The sequence below is a fragment of the Centropristis striata genome, chromosome 21 (assembly GCF_030273125.1).
Source record: "Centropristis striata isolate RG_2023a ecotype Rhode Island chromosome 21, C.striata_1.0, whole genome shotgun sequence".
In the NCBI taxonomy this organism is placed as follows: Eukaryota; Metazoa; Chordata; class Actinopteri; order Perciformes; family Serranidae; genus Centropristis; species Centropristis striata.
Genome location: NC_081537.1, coordinates 6,925,187 through 6,940,553, shown reverse-complemented (window position 1 = coordinate 6,940,553; position 15,367 = coordinate 6,925,187). Strand labels below are relative to the sequence as shown.

The following is a 15,367-nucleotide window of genomic DNA, read 5'->3' as shown; positions in this document are numbered from 1 at the left end:
AAGGGGGCACTGTTTTTGTTTGTTCTTATTTTCATTTGGACAGAAAAAGGAATTATACTATATGTAAATGTAACAGGTTGTGGTTAAATGGGATATGATATCGTACCGTTTAAACCCCAAACTATTATTGCTCTGTCTGTTGACAGACATTTAAATACTCACACACACACACACACACACACACACACACACACATTGCTCCTCTGTTATTCAAGGTAGTCTGCACTCTGTTGCTTTGGCAACACTCTCATCTCAGCAGCTCCGGAACAAACCAGACAAAAAAAGACAGCATTGTTGATTGACTTTCCTCCACCTGGTCTGTCCTTGGGGACACTTGTCAATGAAGGGCCTTTGTGGTTCTCAGCTTTTTGGATTTCATCAATCAACTTTCTAACACTCAACTTCTACTTTGATTGACAACACTGCAGCTAATAGTGTCAGCTGTTAATGAGAGGTCACTGTTCATAGTGCATGTCACTCTAGTACAGGGACTTGGTGCATTTAAAACCTCTGGGTTGGGGGGAAAGGTAGAGGCCAATCTGAGCTTAATGAGATACTTTTCCACAGCATAATGACAAAATCAAAACAAAAAATAAGCAAATCACAGCTGCTTTGGATACCAACGCACAAGGAAACTTAAATGCAGAACTTGCTCTGCAGATTCTTCAGCTGTTTTTTTTTCCTGACAGAAAAAGAAACAAGGAAGGAAAAGAAAAGGAAAGGAAATAAACCAACCGTCTCATAAAGAAAACAAATTGAAAGCCATGCGGTCAGAATAAAGATACAAAGAGACTCCCAGCAAACAAATGGATCTCTATCCTCTCTCACATTCATTCCAATGAACCTGAAGGAGTAAAAACAGCCTGCAGCAAGGATGCACTGTTTCTCTTTCACAAACCTCAGAGAGCACCTTATCTAATGCCAACGTCTGGCCATTCAGAGAGAATCGAAAAAACTCTGCTACTGATGACTTTTCCAGAGCCAATATGGAAATGCAGGATGAAGAAAAAGGCCTTTAATTCTACAGTATCTTGGCGTCCGAAGCTTATAATTAGTTTGAGGGAGTTACTTCCTATTTAATCCCTGCTGAGGTCCCCCCACCTCTTTTTGTGAAGATGAAGGCTACTTCCAATAGTCTCCACACCTAGTTGTTTGTGTTCCTTTGGTAACCTCAATCAATTGCCTAGCAACTAAGCCCCTCCTCTGAAAAATCGATGCCTAACCATATATGGCACATCAGGCCTAAAGAGTCAAAGTTTCCGACCAACTCAGAGTTAACGTCAGATGGCTAAAAGTCCCTTTCATATTGCGTTTCTGCAAAAGTGGTGCAACAAGCTCTGCTGTCCAATGGCGGTTCTACACAGGGGCCTCCAGGGGCCACTGCCCCTGTGAAGAAGCCCTTGGCCCCTGCTGTGGCCCCTGTGTCAAATTAATAATAAAATGATCAATTTATAACGATGAACGACGGAACAATTTTACCTATTTTTTGTGCAAACAATATCTCATTGTACACAAAAGGAACCCAGCATGTGTACATTGTATAATAGTTTAATTGTGCAATAAAAGCTTGTGTAAATATATATAAAAAAGATCATTCTCACTGTACTGCACTTTCAAAATAAAAAAAAGTAATTGTGAAGAAAAAATGAGAAATGTCATTGTCGTACAAAAATAGTTATTATTTTTGGTAAGTCTCATCGTCTCAATCAATGTATTTGTATCTTCCAAATAAATTTAAATTAGTTTTTTTAAATAAGCTAAAATAAAGGGTTTGAATACTTAAATATCATCTTTGCCGTTTTTTAATGTGTACACAGTAAAACTGGTCTAGAACCGCCACTGCTGCTGTCACTTCACCTTAGGACCTTTTTTTTTTATTTAAAATATTTTTATTGTCAATTTTCAGAGTAACAAATAACATACATACACAAATAATAATAAAGATAATAATAAAAGGCAAATAAATAAAAACTAGACACAAACTATGACATGTCAAAACAGAGTATTCACAATATAATGTCAGAGTCGAATGTCCACTTGAATGCATCAGAATTGAATCTCCCCTTAGGACTTTTTTATACTGATTCCTCGATGGCATAATATTGGTGTCGCCAGTTTGTGAATTCACATTGCAATCTGGCATTGCGTAACGAAGTAAGAGGAGATGGTAGCTGTGTAACAGAGCAGCGGCAGGATGTGTACAATCAGCAACTGCAGCGGCAGAATTCAAAACAGTGACGGAGGAAGAACTGCAGGCCGCGCTGATTTTCGCTGTACAGATTACAGACTCGAGCACAGTTGTTCTGCTTTTTCCTTAAAATTCACAATTTTTTTGGACTCAAGTGCAAGGTGTGTTTCTGGTACCAGGTCCAATTCCTTTCTTGTGTTGGCCACACAAATAACGTACATCACATATTTTCCTACAACAGGGTTTTCCACTAGGACATGGAGCAGCCAGACAATGTTGAAATAGCTGCTAGGGGGGTCTGGGGGCATTTCCCCCTGGTGAATTTTTTTTCATAAAAGCCCAAATTTGGTGCCTCTCACATATTTTAATGCCACTATTCCATCATATACACTGGTCTTATTCATTGCATATTTAATTAATTATTGTAAAGGAGAATAAGGGTTCTAGTATGTTTTATTTAAGGCATCTTATTATCTTCTTGTAAATTCTGTGGTGGACTCTGCTAACACATCCATGTGCTCTTATTTTGAAAGCTACATGTGGTTGCTTATATTTTGAAGGCCGGTCTAACACGTTCTTAATGTTACGGTATGCTTAAGGTGTGCTAAATTTACACTGAAATTCACACGGAGAGATGATGTGGGGATGAGACTGATACAGACTGGTAGGCATAACTTTATATTATGAAAAGTGTAGATATACTTTCAGTAGCTTGAAATATGACATTAACGCAGCACATGAGACTCTGGAGTCGCCACAGTAGGTAATTAATGGGAAATCCTTACGCCACTACGTCGAGAAGTAGGAATGTTGCCAATATCATGCATTTTTTTACCCATAAAAAAAATATACCGGTATAAACGTGAACGATACGGCACATCCCTAGTGGATGGGACCCTAAATATCCCTTTACAGAACGCCGTTTCAAGCCCTGATATTTACGCCTCTGTGAAGTTTCGTCCTCAGTCTGAACATCCCAGAGGCGTGATGGGCGGACCAAGAGATTCTGACTCTTCAGAGGTACTAACAGAGGCGTTAAGACTGTTGGAGGCGGGATCAATGTGAACAGGTACAGTAAGAAATGAAATCTGAGAGAAAGTAAAAGTGAAAAATAAATCCAGTATCACACAGTAGCATTTCTGCTATTTACAGGATGTGACCCACTGACTGAGAGCAGGAATACTCTGAACAGGATGATGTCACCGTGTATTTGTACGCTAAACACTTTCACTCTCAGAAGTGAATAAAGAATAAAACATTTTTTTTAAAACTATTATATAGGCAAGATATACTGTGTATATTGTATACTAATACTAATGTGCAGAAGCAGCACATATGTGTTAGAAAAAATAAATCCCACCTGAGCAATTAGCAGTCCATAAAAGGACATTTTCCTTACTTGGGGGGTACTGAAGCTCTTCTTTAGAGGTATTAAATGTGGTCCTTCAGGGCTACTGTAGCGAGCCAGGCTGAGTTCATGGTTAGTTTACAGCTCCCATTAGTTTCCCCACTCACCGTGAACGTGGTCTCCTTGTTGTGTTTCCTGTTGGGTGACGTTGATCCCGGGCTCTGTGGAGAAAAGAAGGATGCTCCGTCAAAACCTCCGTCCTCCATGTCAGACATGCTCAACATACAAACACTGTCAGTCGCACGCACACAAACACAGTTGTTTTCCTGGCGAGTGCTGTTATCGTCTGTCTGCTGCTCTCTCTCTGCTGCTCCTGCTGCTGCTGGTGTGTGTGTGTGTGTGTGTGTGTGTGTGTGTGTGTGTGGGGACGATAGTTCTGCAGAGCAAAGCATAGCATGGTTGCCGCTCTCTGTCTTTGTGTGTAAATGTGTGTGTGTGTGTGTTTTTTTTTAACACGTAAGCTTAAAATAGAGTAATTTCCAGCATCCCAATTGAACCAACAGAGTGAGGCAGTATGGGAGGGATGAATAAATTCTAAAAAAGAAAATTAGAGTTAGAAAAGAGAACAGAACCTTGAATACTCGGTGGCAAAAGTGCTTTTATGTGTTTTTTTTTTTTTTTAATGACTAGGTGTGTGTGTGTGTGTGTGTGTGTGCACAAGTGCAAGAGGCAGCAGAGGAGAGCCATGAGGAGACTGAGTGAGTGAATAAGTGGTGGGTGGATCCTGTATAACTGCACCCTGACTGCCTGCTTAATTATGATTAAGGGAGCTGATACTGTGGGAGGGATTAATCTGCTCTCAGTGCCATCAGCTTCTCCATTAATGAAGAGACACATCTGAATAGTGGAGACAGTACATCAATTCAATTGGAACTTCCCCAGTTTGCTAAGATTATGTTTATTAACACAATATTTTTTGGCATAACAAGTTTTCTGAAATGTTTAAATATGAACTCATTAAATAAGCGCTAATTTGCATATGATGTCACGTCAGAAAACTGAACATTGGAGAAAGCCAATTTCAAAGTTATTATTTCATTTTATTGATATATTAGATTCAGTAGTTTGTTTGTTTTTTACAAAAGGATATTGGGATATCTCCTTTTATCATTTAATAAATCAGAAAATACTGTCAAAAGCCATATAAAATACATTTTCGTCATGTTTTTAGGAACCATATCTATCTATAAAAGCAAGAAACAAGAAGATTTCATATATGGCTTGCGCATGGTACGAAGGTGTGCATCCTCCGTTTTTGAATTCATTTTTCAAAATATCATTATTTACGTAGGACGTGTTGCAGCATTGCACTGTTTCCAATCGGACGCCTTTTAGGGGAGCTCCGTCCCTTTTAGGGTCTATTTAGCCTACCTATCTTTAGGAGTTTTAAAGTGCGCTACAAGGTTTGATTTTCCAATAATATTCGAATAGTTTACAGCGAATATCAATATTCAATGTCTATGTGCTGGATGGTGTGGTACCTTATGAAAAGTAAGAGTTTTATGGAGTTGCAGACGTTGTTGTTGCGTGATTAGCATGCTAAGCGGAGATTTAGCTTTATTCACTTCTTATGTTGCATTACTATGTAATTCAGGGATGACATTCATGTTGCTTAGCGCAATGCCCATAATCATTTGATATGAGATATTTACATGCAATATAGTATATCAGCTAATTGGGTTCATGTTAATGTACTTTTAGTGCAGCATACTGCGTAATGTGCTATCTCATGATTAGCATGCTAAGCGGAGATTTAAGCCCTTTCTTCTGCATCAGTTTGATCCATTGAAAACAGCAAAAACAAAACTTTATTAACTGACAGCTAAGCATGATACAGACGGAAAGATAGCTTTAGCTAACACTATCGCTGGGTACTTAATCTCCCACTATACGAATACATACTTCTTACAGGCCCTGCACTACTGTTGTATAAATCAGGGTATGAATGATAAACAGACAACCCCGTCTGTAAAAACCTTCAGAATATATTACGAATAAAACTGGTGAGTCTGGTGACTGTAAGTGGAGCTGCAGTTGAGATTTATGGTTCAGAGCATGAGAAAAACAGCCTTTAAAGATTTCATAAATTCTTAATGGAAATTAATATTTGAGGGCTAAATATGGAATCAAATCCATAGCAACAACAATACAGAACATCTAAAATCCATAATATTGTGCAGATGATGAGGTTAGGTGACTTTTATTGAATTTAGGAGAAATCTACAAATTATAGTAACATATACACCTAAATGTTTGTTTTGGATCTAATGGGATGAAAGTAGCCTAAAACCTCAGAAGCGATGCTTTTGCCTGTACTGTCTCGCCTTAAAAAAACATCAACAGGGATAAAATATTGAAGGAAACAGAGGAGGGATCCCCCTCCCACATGTGTTGTTTGTACAGAACAGATCAACATAATGAAATTACAACAGATAAAATGTGAGGAAGGAGGCTGAGGGAAGAGACAGAGACACACAGCAGCCACAATAATAGCACTAACGCTTCAGTGGTGTATATGACTAATAATCATAGCAATATTAGAAATGAATATACAAATATGACGAATAATGAGAATAGCAACACTGCCCTACAAAGTCTAACTGCAGTAACTACACAAAGGGTCAAACTGAGAAAAACTGCTTTAAAGTTTTTTAACATTTTTAACTGGCCAGCCAAATGTGTTATAGGTAGATAAGTGATATGACACTTATTTCTACATGAACTGATGATGTAATTTTTATGCACAAAAATCATGACGATTTATTTGACCTTTGACCCCAAAAATGTAGTTACTGCACTCTAGTTTTGCATTGCTGTAAAATGTTCTAATAGTAATGTTGTTGTCTTCTTTCAGCTTTTATATTTTGTTTTCAGTGAATAAAAATGATTTTGTTATCAGTGTATTTAAAAGTGTTTAAGAACTCTATTCAAAGATGTGTGTATTTTAGACTTAATATTATAAAGAAATGTTATATTTTAGTCTTAATATAATTTTATCTCACCTTTTTACTTCATCACTATCTAGACAATAATTTCCCTGTCAAATAAACTTATAATTTCTATTATTTTTATGTTTAAATTAGTATATATTTTATATAGTATATGATTTATTTTATTATTTCTCTGAAATAAAGCAAAACTGAAATCTAAAACTTTGTCACAAGATAAAACAGACATCAAGAGGTTCATGTTTAGCTATAACTTAATTTTGACCAAAAAAGTATTTACTGCAGTTAGACTTTTCCTAATTTTTTCTAATGTAATCTGACCTTTGACCTCTGACCTGATTAATGTTATATTTTATTCTTAATATAATTGCATCACTTTTTTTATTTTAATTACAAATAATCACTATCTAGATAATAATTTCCCTATCAAAACTTATAATTTCTATTAGTCTTGTCTTCACTATTCAACACAATGAAGAAATACAAGCCTACACTGTAATCACAGTCTGCTTTGGTTTTGAGCTGGATTTTATAGTTACTGCAATTTTTATATCATTATTTCCCTGAAATAAACCAAAATTAAAATCTAAAACTTTGTCACAAGATAAAGCAGACATCAAGTAGTTCATGTTTAGCTATAACTAATTTTTGACCAAAAATTTAATTACTGCAGTTAGTCTTTGTAGGGCAGTATAGACATTATGGCAGAGGCGAAATGGCCAAAGAAGGTGTTACGAAATACTTCCCAAAAACTTCCCAAAATAAAATCTGCAAACAAATGCTGACCCGGACTTTTCCATGTTAGACTAGTGAGTAATATCAGCTGGCCTGAAGTGTTGCTGTGCTGTCATTTACAGTGTTCATGCATTAAATCACCAATCAGAGCGAATCACGGAGCGGTCATTCTGCTGGTTGTTGCCATGTTTGTCTCCAAATAGTTCAGTAGTTAGCCAATAAATACTGTCTACATACAGTCTGTTGTCTATCAAAAATAGTAATAATCTGCACCCTGTGAATCCATAACCTGTTGTCGTCCTCAGTTTACTGAAAACTACATCAATAACAACAATAGTAGTTAATAACATAGTTATGGCGTTATGTTTGTACAACAGGTTGGGAATAGATAGAACATTATTTCATTCATTTTTTTCTGGATCAGTGCTTTAGATTTACAGAATCTGATTGCAGGGGCGCAGATGGGATTGATGGGCGAAGCTGTCAGCAAATAATTTCAACTAAATTAGTTATTTTTCCACTCCATGCCTTAAGCAAAATTTGTTTTATTTAAACATTTTAAATGAACTGTAGTGTAAACAACAACAGCATGAATAAAAAGAAGTTTGTACATGAAGTTCCCAGTGCAATCAAACAAATTTACTGACTTGAAGCAGGACCCAAAAACATCTCTCCTCCTTTCATTACCCTGAACATACTGCTGGGCAAATTCTTGTCTGTCCAATCCGTAACCAGCGTTTCCCACAGGAGTTTCTGAGACTATGATGAGGAGACCCAAACAAAGCAGAGCATGCTCCCCTGGATACATTTTTGCCCTAAAAGCCTAAATTTGGTGCCTCTCGCACATTCTAAAGCCACTATTCCATCTTAATCATTGCATATTTTTTATAAATTATTGTAAAGGAGAATAAGGGTTCTTCTATGTTTTATTTAAGACATCATAATTTGACAGTTGTCTTGTAAATTCTGTGGTGGACTCTGCTAACACATCCATGTGCTCTTATTTTGAAAGTTACATGTGTTTGTTTTGATTTTGAAGGCGGGTCTAACACGTTCTTCCCTTATGGTGTGTTCAATTTACACTGAAAGTCGGAACTTGTAGCTCGGAACTACTTCGAAAATTCTGACATTTGTGCAGACCTTGAACACATCATTAAAGTTCTATCTATCTACCATTAGCCGCCGGACTCTCTGTGTGAGCTGCAATGTTAATAAGTCTAACTAATGGAACATTAATCCTCTGTTTTACCGGCGATGATTAAGGAATATGAAAGATACTTTCTTATCTGTTGACAGTGGATTCAGCACTTCATTAATATATCCTGTAAACAGGAAGCACTGTGAGCCAAATGACACATAACCAGGTCAGAGACTTCTGTGAAGCTCTCTCTCTCTCCCTCCTTCTCTTTTAATTGATATGAAAGTTAGGTCACACTTCAGATTAGGGAACACATATTCAACATTAATTAGTTGCTTATTAGCATGCAAATATGTAACATATTGGCTCTTAATTAGTCATTATTAAGTAGTTATTAATGTATTATTCTGCATGGCCTTATTATACAACCAGTAAGACATTATGGCATCATTATAGACATCATTACTCTACAAAGTGGCTCACTGGTAGACTAACATTGGCGCAAAGTGACCCACTTTATTGAGTAATGATTGACATTATAATCTACCAATCCTCATCCAGTCATCCAAACGGAGCCACCAGTCACGTCAAAGGTCTGGAGAAGGTGGCTATTGGCCGTTTCCATGGTTTCGTTCACCGCTATATAGAGACTTATAAAGTCCATACAAAGTAAAGCATATTAAGATCATAACTCATATACAACAACTTCCTTACTTACCACTAATAAGCAATAATTCTGAGGTTATTGAGGGAAAACTCTTAGTTAATGTCTTACTGGTTGTATAATAAGGCCATGCAGAATAAGACATTAATAACTACTTAATAATGACTAATTAAGAGCCAATATGTTACTTATTTGCATGTTAATAAGCAACTAATAAATGTTGAACGTTGGGTTACAAGGTAACCCTGGTTCTCTGAGTATAGAGAATGTCGTTGGGTTACAAGGTAACCCTGGTTCTCTGAGTATAGAGAATATCGTTGGGTTAAAAGGTAACCCTGGTTCTCTGAGTATAGAGAATGTCGTTGGGTTAAAAGGTAACTCTAATATATACTCTCTGAGAATATCTCTCCACATAACATATATTCTATATGTAGTGGAGAGATATTCTCATAAGAAAGAGAATATGTGTTCCTTAATCTAAAGTGTTACCGAAAGTTGTTCCCTCTGTCTGATTGTCCTGTGAGATTTCTCTAAGTCTGTAAAGTGCAGGTAACATGTTCTGTGCATGAAAACTGACACGGATGTAAAAAAGGAAGTCGTATGATTCTGTCAGTGAGTCCGTGTCCACTCCACACATGGTTTCCACTGCAGTAGTCAGAAAGATTTACCTGTGGCTCTGTACTGCTCTTTCTAACCAGACTGTTGTGTGAATGTTCCACATGATGCAAGGGACTACCACCTGAATGAAATCCATTCACTGGAGAGAAATAAGAGAAAGAGGGAGAGATCAAGACAGAGAGACAATCCATTAGTTCTTTGCTTTCTGAGGATTGGGCTGAGAACTGACGTTTATGAGTCAAACCAAGACAAACCCTTCTGAACTGTGCTTTCGTTTTGTACCTAGAAAAATGTCTTTAATGGGGCAAACAGATAAAACAAAGATCTGGATTGTGCAACACGAGCTATACACAAGTCTATTCTCTAAGTTGTGCAATGTCCTTCCTAAATTCTTAGTAACTGCAGCAAAGTTTCAAACTTACAAAACTTGGTTGCACCATTAAAACGTAATCAGTCTTTGATAGTAAAGAACTTACAATGTATGTAGGTAATTGTAAATGACAAAGAAGTGTATCAATGTTCCCCACTTCAGTATTTTATAACACATATTAATTATTGTGTCACATTTGACCCATTTCAGGTTAAAACATTTGATTAATATTATCACTACTATTCTGCCCTACAAAGTCTAACTGCAGACACTACACATAAGGTAAAACTGAGGAAAAACTGCTTTAAAGATTTTTAATGTTTTTCACTGATCAGCCATATTAGTTATAGGTAGATAACTGATATGACACTTATCTCTACATGTATCGATGATGTCATTTTTATACTCAAAAATGATGATTTATTTGACTTTTGACCCCAAAAACGTAGGTAATGCAATGCAGGAAAAGGTTCTAATAGTAATGCAAAAACAGAGTGGAGACTTAATATTATAAAGAAATGCTATATTTTAGTCTTAATATAATTTTATCTCACTTTTTTACTTCATCACTATCTAGAAAATAATTTCCCTGTCAAATAAACTTATAATTTCTATTATCTTTATGTTTAAATTAGTATATATATATATATATCCATAGCAGACTATGATAAGTGCAATTACTGTTGGATTTTGTGGTTTTTATATAATTATTTATCTGAAATAAAGCAAAACTGAAATCTAAAACTTTGTCACAAGATGAAACAGACGTCAAGGAGTTCATTTTTAGACATAACTCAATTTTGACCATAAATGTAGTTAATGCAGTTAGGCTTTGTAGGGCAGTATTGATATTCCTAAACTCTTCTAATGTAATCTGACCTTTGACCTCTCACAAACCATACCGCTGCTCTAGAGCAGGACCTAAAGACAGACACACAAGGCTTTATTTCTGTAGTTAAAGGCTACAAATTAGTCACAGGAAGTGTGTTTGGTGTACATGAGCGGGTGCTTTGTGTCACTGTGGAATTTTAGTTCAGCCCCGGGACACGAGAACTGAGACAGTTGACGTAACGGAGAGTTCATAAGGAGAGAGAAAGATTTGTACCTGTGGGCAGGGAGTTCTTGTGTCGGTGGGAGGTCTTGGGGGTCCCAGGAACGCTGGACGGTCTCTCCCATGTTGTCTCTGTGTTGAGGAGAAGGAAGGAAAACGGCATTAGGAGAGCACTAATATGTTTACATATTATATATTGTGTTATGTATGTATGCACAATCTGCACAGGCAAAATATATGACACATTGCTATGTTATTATTATTATTCTAATACTACTATATATATATATATAATATACTGTTGCTGCCATTACTATTATTACCATATACTTTGATATGGTACTATTATTATACTGGCCTTATTATATATATAAATATATATATATATATATATATATATATATAGATAGATAGATATATATATATATATATATATATTATGGCATGCCGTTCAGGAAATTAATCTTTGAATATATTGAATGAATTCTTGAATATATGGAATGAACCTTGAATATATTGAATGAATTCTTGAATATATGGAATGAACCTTGAATATATTGAATGAATTATTGAATATATGGAATGAAACTTTGAATATATGGAATGAACCTTGAATATATGGAATGAAACTTGACTGACGTCATCAAGGCACTGCCATATTGTATTTTGCTGCCGCAATAAGTGAGCATGAGTCAGTCAGCTGGGAACCTTGTGGCAGCAACACTGACCGTGAAACTGACACGGATTTTGCTACAATGCAAGTTAATGACAGTCATATCCCGTGGCTATTGCATGGATGTTTTTTCCTCTTGGTTTGTTCCAAGTCACGTGACTTTCAAGGTGAAAAATAATAAATAATAAATCAATATTTTGACTTAGTTTCTGCATAAAAATGGATTTTGATCACATTTCTAGCGAGCAATATATGTTTTATTTTCTAAATATTCACTCAGTGAATGTACATAATCACTTTGTATGGTGGAATAGCCACGGGATATGACTGTCATTAACTTGCATTGTAGCGAAATCCGTGTCAGTTTCACGGAAATCTGAGTGATTCCGTGGCTATTCCACGGATTTTGAGTTAAGCAAATGACAATTAAGTTATCTGTCAATCTCAAAGTCAATTTCACATGTCCTTTTATTATTTTCAGTCAAAAATGTTTTAACCCTCTGGAGTCTAAAAAAGCTTGCAACCTTTGTTCACATTTGCAACATTTCAAATTCTTTACTGAGCATGATAGTGTTATGAAAGTAAAAAAAAAATTCAAAATCAGATTTTATGTTGTACTAAAGGACTTAAAAAGACACAAAAAGACCAAAAAAAGACACAAAATGACTAAAAAAAGACACAAAAAGACACAAAATCACTAAAAAAAGACACAAAATGACCAAAAAAGATACAAAATAACAAAAAAAAGACACAAAATGACAAAAAAAAGACACAAAATGACTAAAATCCGTGGCTATTTCACGGATTCCTGTGAGACCATGTTGGCATGAGCGACAAAGACCCTAATATCTCTTTGAGTGATTCTAACCACAGCACTGAGCTAAATGAGCCCTTCACTGTCAGCACAGAAGGAAGAGGCAGAGACATGTAAAGAGCTCTTATTTCATTTGGCTCTTTGTGGCGTTGCTTAGCAGAGGAGACAAGTGAGCCAAGCCCATCAGCTCCAATGACACGCATGGACGAAATAACTGGCAGCATGCAGGCTTATGGAGAGAGGCTGTGCCTTCACGTTTGATGCACAACACCAGCGCTCAGCCTTTACTCACTGGCCCAAGATGCCTCAATTTCTCTCCATTAGCTTGTCATAAACAAATCAATACTGAGAGAAATATAGGATATTAATGCAGGGGAAAAATACAGCATAATCTACTTATCTCTGGAAATGGGTTGTCATTGTGCCATGTCAAAGAGATATCAGTGAAAATCCCATTACAAAATATCTATTTATGTGACACTTGATGAAATCCAGTTTGCAACATTGAAAACGAGGAAACTCAATTGAAATGACAATTAAGTTATCTGTCAATCTCAAAGTCAATTTCACATGTCCTTTTATTATTTTCAGTCGAAAATGTTTTAACCCTCTGGAGTCTACAAAAGCTTGCAACCTTTGTTCACATTTACAACATTTCTAATTCTTTACTGAGCATGATAGTGTTATGAAAGTAAAAAGAAAAATTCATAATCACATTTTATGTTGGACTAAAGGACTAAAAAAGACACAAAATGACAAATAAAGACACAAAATGACTCAAAAAAGACATAAAAAGACACAAAATTACAAAAAAAGACACAAAATGACCAAAAAAGATACAAAATAACCAAAAATAGACGCAAAATGATGAAAACAGAATGACCAAAAAAACCCACAGAAGACACAAACTGACAAAAAAAAGACACAAAATCACCAAAAAAGATACAAAATAACCAAAAAAAGACAAAAAATGATAAGACAGAATGACCAAAAAAGAACCAAAAAACCCCACAGAAGACACAAAATTACAAAAAAAGACACAAAATTACTAAAAAAAAGAAACAAAATCACTAAAAAAAGACACAAAATGACCAAAAAAGATACAAAATAACCAAAAAAAGACACAAAATGATCAAAACAGACACAAAATAACTAAAAAAGACACAAAAACAGACACAAAATGACTCAAATAAACACAAAAAAGACAGGAAAAGACATGAAAAGGATTAAAAAATGAACAAAATAGCCCAAGACTCCATAGAGTTAAATGACTTGAGGTATGTGGTGTGAAATTCCACATAAACGATGTGGAACAGGTCGAGTTTCTAGGCAACTGGCTCTTGAAATGCAGATTGATCAGATCATTTCCGTCAAACAGGTTTTTATGCAGGTGAGGGATCAGACTTGGCAGCTGCTGATACAAGCAGCTGGAGCTATTCTTATCAGCCACCTTGTCACAGACGAGCTGAAGTCTGAAACGCTGTCAATCACTCTAAATTGCCTTAATTGTCTTGAATGTGCAATATGAAACCAATTCAGCTCAATTTACCCACTTCACCATTTGTGCAATAGTTTATCCGGCCTGTTCAGGCCCGCCTTGGATCTTAATGATATGCATTCATGATATCAATGACAGTATGTAGCATCAAGGATGAGGCTGTTTTACAGAACATTAATGCTTTCTGACTCACCAAAGTCATTCATAACCATATTTATTCTGCTTATATCCCTGTTTCAGACTGTACAGAGTGTAGCAGCAAGTCAGTGGCTGAAATATGTGCCACCAGAAACAGAATTTGAATTATTTATATTTGAATTTGAATTGCTTAAGTGGAATAATTGCATTAAAAAACTGAATTTGAATCACATAATTTGAATTTGTATTGTTCAATTTGAATCACTGCATTGAAAAACTGAATCTGAATTGTAATTTGAAATTTAATTTATTCGTTTGGAATTGAACATTCAGTTCTCACAATTCAAATTCAGTTGCATGGTTGGAAAAAAATGCTAAAAGAATCTAGTTGTAGTCTAGTAAATAGTTACCCTGCAAGATTGACAGTCTGTCTAAAATCTCAGTGTGAGACTAAAAACTCTAAACACTTGTCTTTAGATGTGAGCTGGTTTTCCAGGAGTCTTTTCCAAATCTTTTCAAAATCTTCTGATGTATAGGTAGCATAAGTTGTTTTGCTGCTTGAAATAAACTTTGTTTTTGGACACTCTGATTCATGCTTTTGGGTTCAGTGCTTTCTGAGTCACGATAGTAGACAAATAAAGGCTGGGTCACAGGCTGCAGGAATGTATGGATTTTACTGTCTGCAATCCATAACATAAGTCATTTTTTGTCAAAATTGTTGTTGTTTTTGCCTAAATCACCTCCTCATAGCCACCTATGGTAAAATCTCCTATATCCTCAGTTGATCAGATCATGTGATGTTACCCCTTTAAGATCATCACTTCTTTGACAATTTGCCACATTCATAGGCATCAGATAAGAACCCAGCAAAGAAGAGCTAGAAGGAGATTGTTTACTTATCAGTTTAGTTTATCAGTGTTTTATTGTTGACACTAATATTGGTAACACTTTATTTTGAAGGTGTCTACATAAGAGTGACATGAGCGTGTCATAAACATGACATGGGATGTGTCATGAACATTAATGACACTTTGAAGTGACATTAATGCTCATGATACTTGTCATGTCATGTTTCTGACAGGCTTGTGTGACTCTTATGTAGACAACTTCAAAATAAAGTGTTA

General features: G+C 35.8%; 1 protein-coding gene across 1 annotated transcript in view; it reads right to left on the bottom strand.

Moving 5' to 3' along the window:
• The window catches only part of gas7b (growth arrest-specific 7b), an 87,017-nt gene that overhangs the window by 24,603 nt on the left and 47,047 nt on the right, over nucleotides 1–15,367 (bottom strand). Inside the window, exons 3-5 of the mRNA XM_059324092.1 lie at nucleotides 11,175–11,252; nucleotides 9,750–9,838; nucleotides 3,704–3,757 (exon numbers count right to left, since the gene is read on the bottom strand). Of these exons, the coding sequence (XP_059180075.1) occupies nucleotides 3,704–3,757; nucleotides 9,750–9,838; nucleotides 11,175–11,252 (221 nt within the window). The remainder of the gene's footprint in view (nucleotides 1–3,703; nucleotides 3,758–9,749; nucleotides 9,839–11,174; nucleotides 11,253–15,367) is intronic.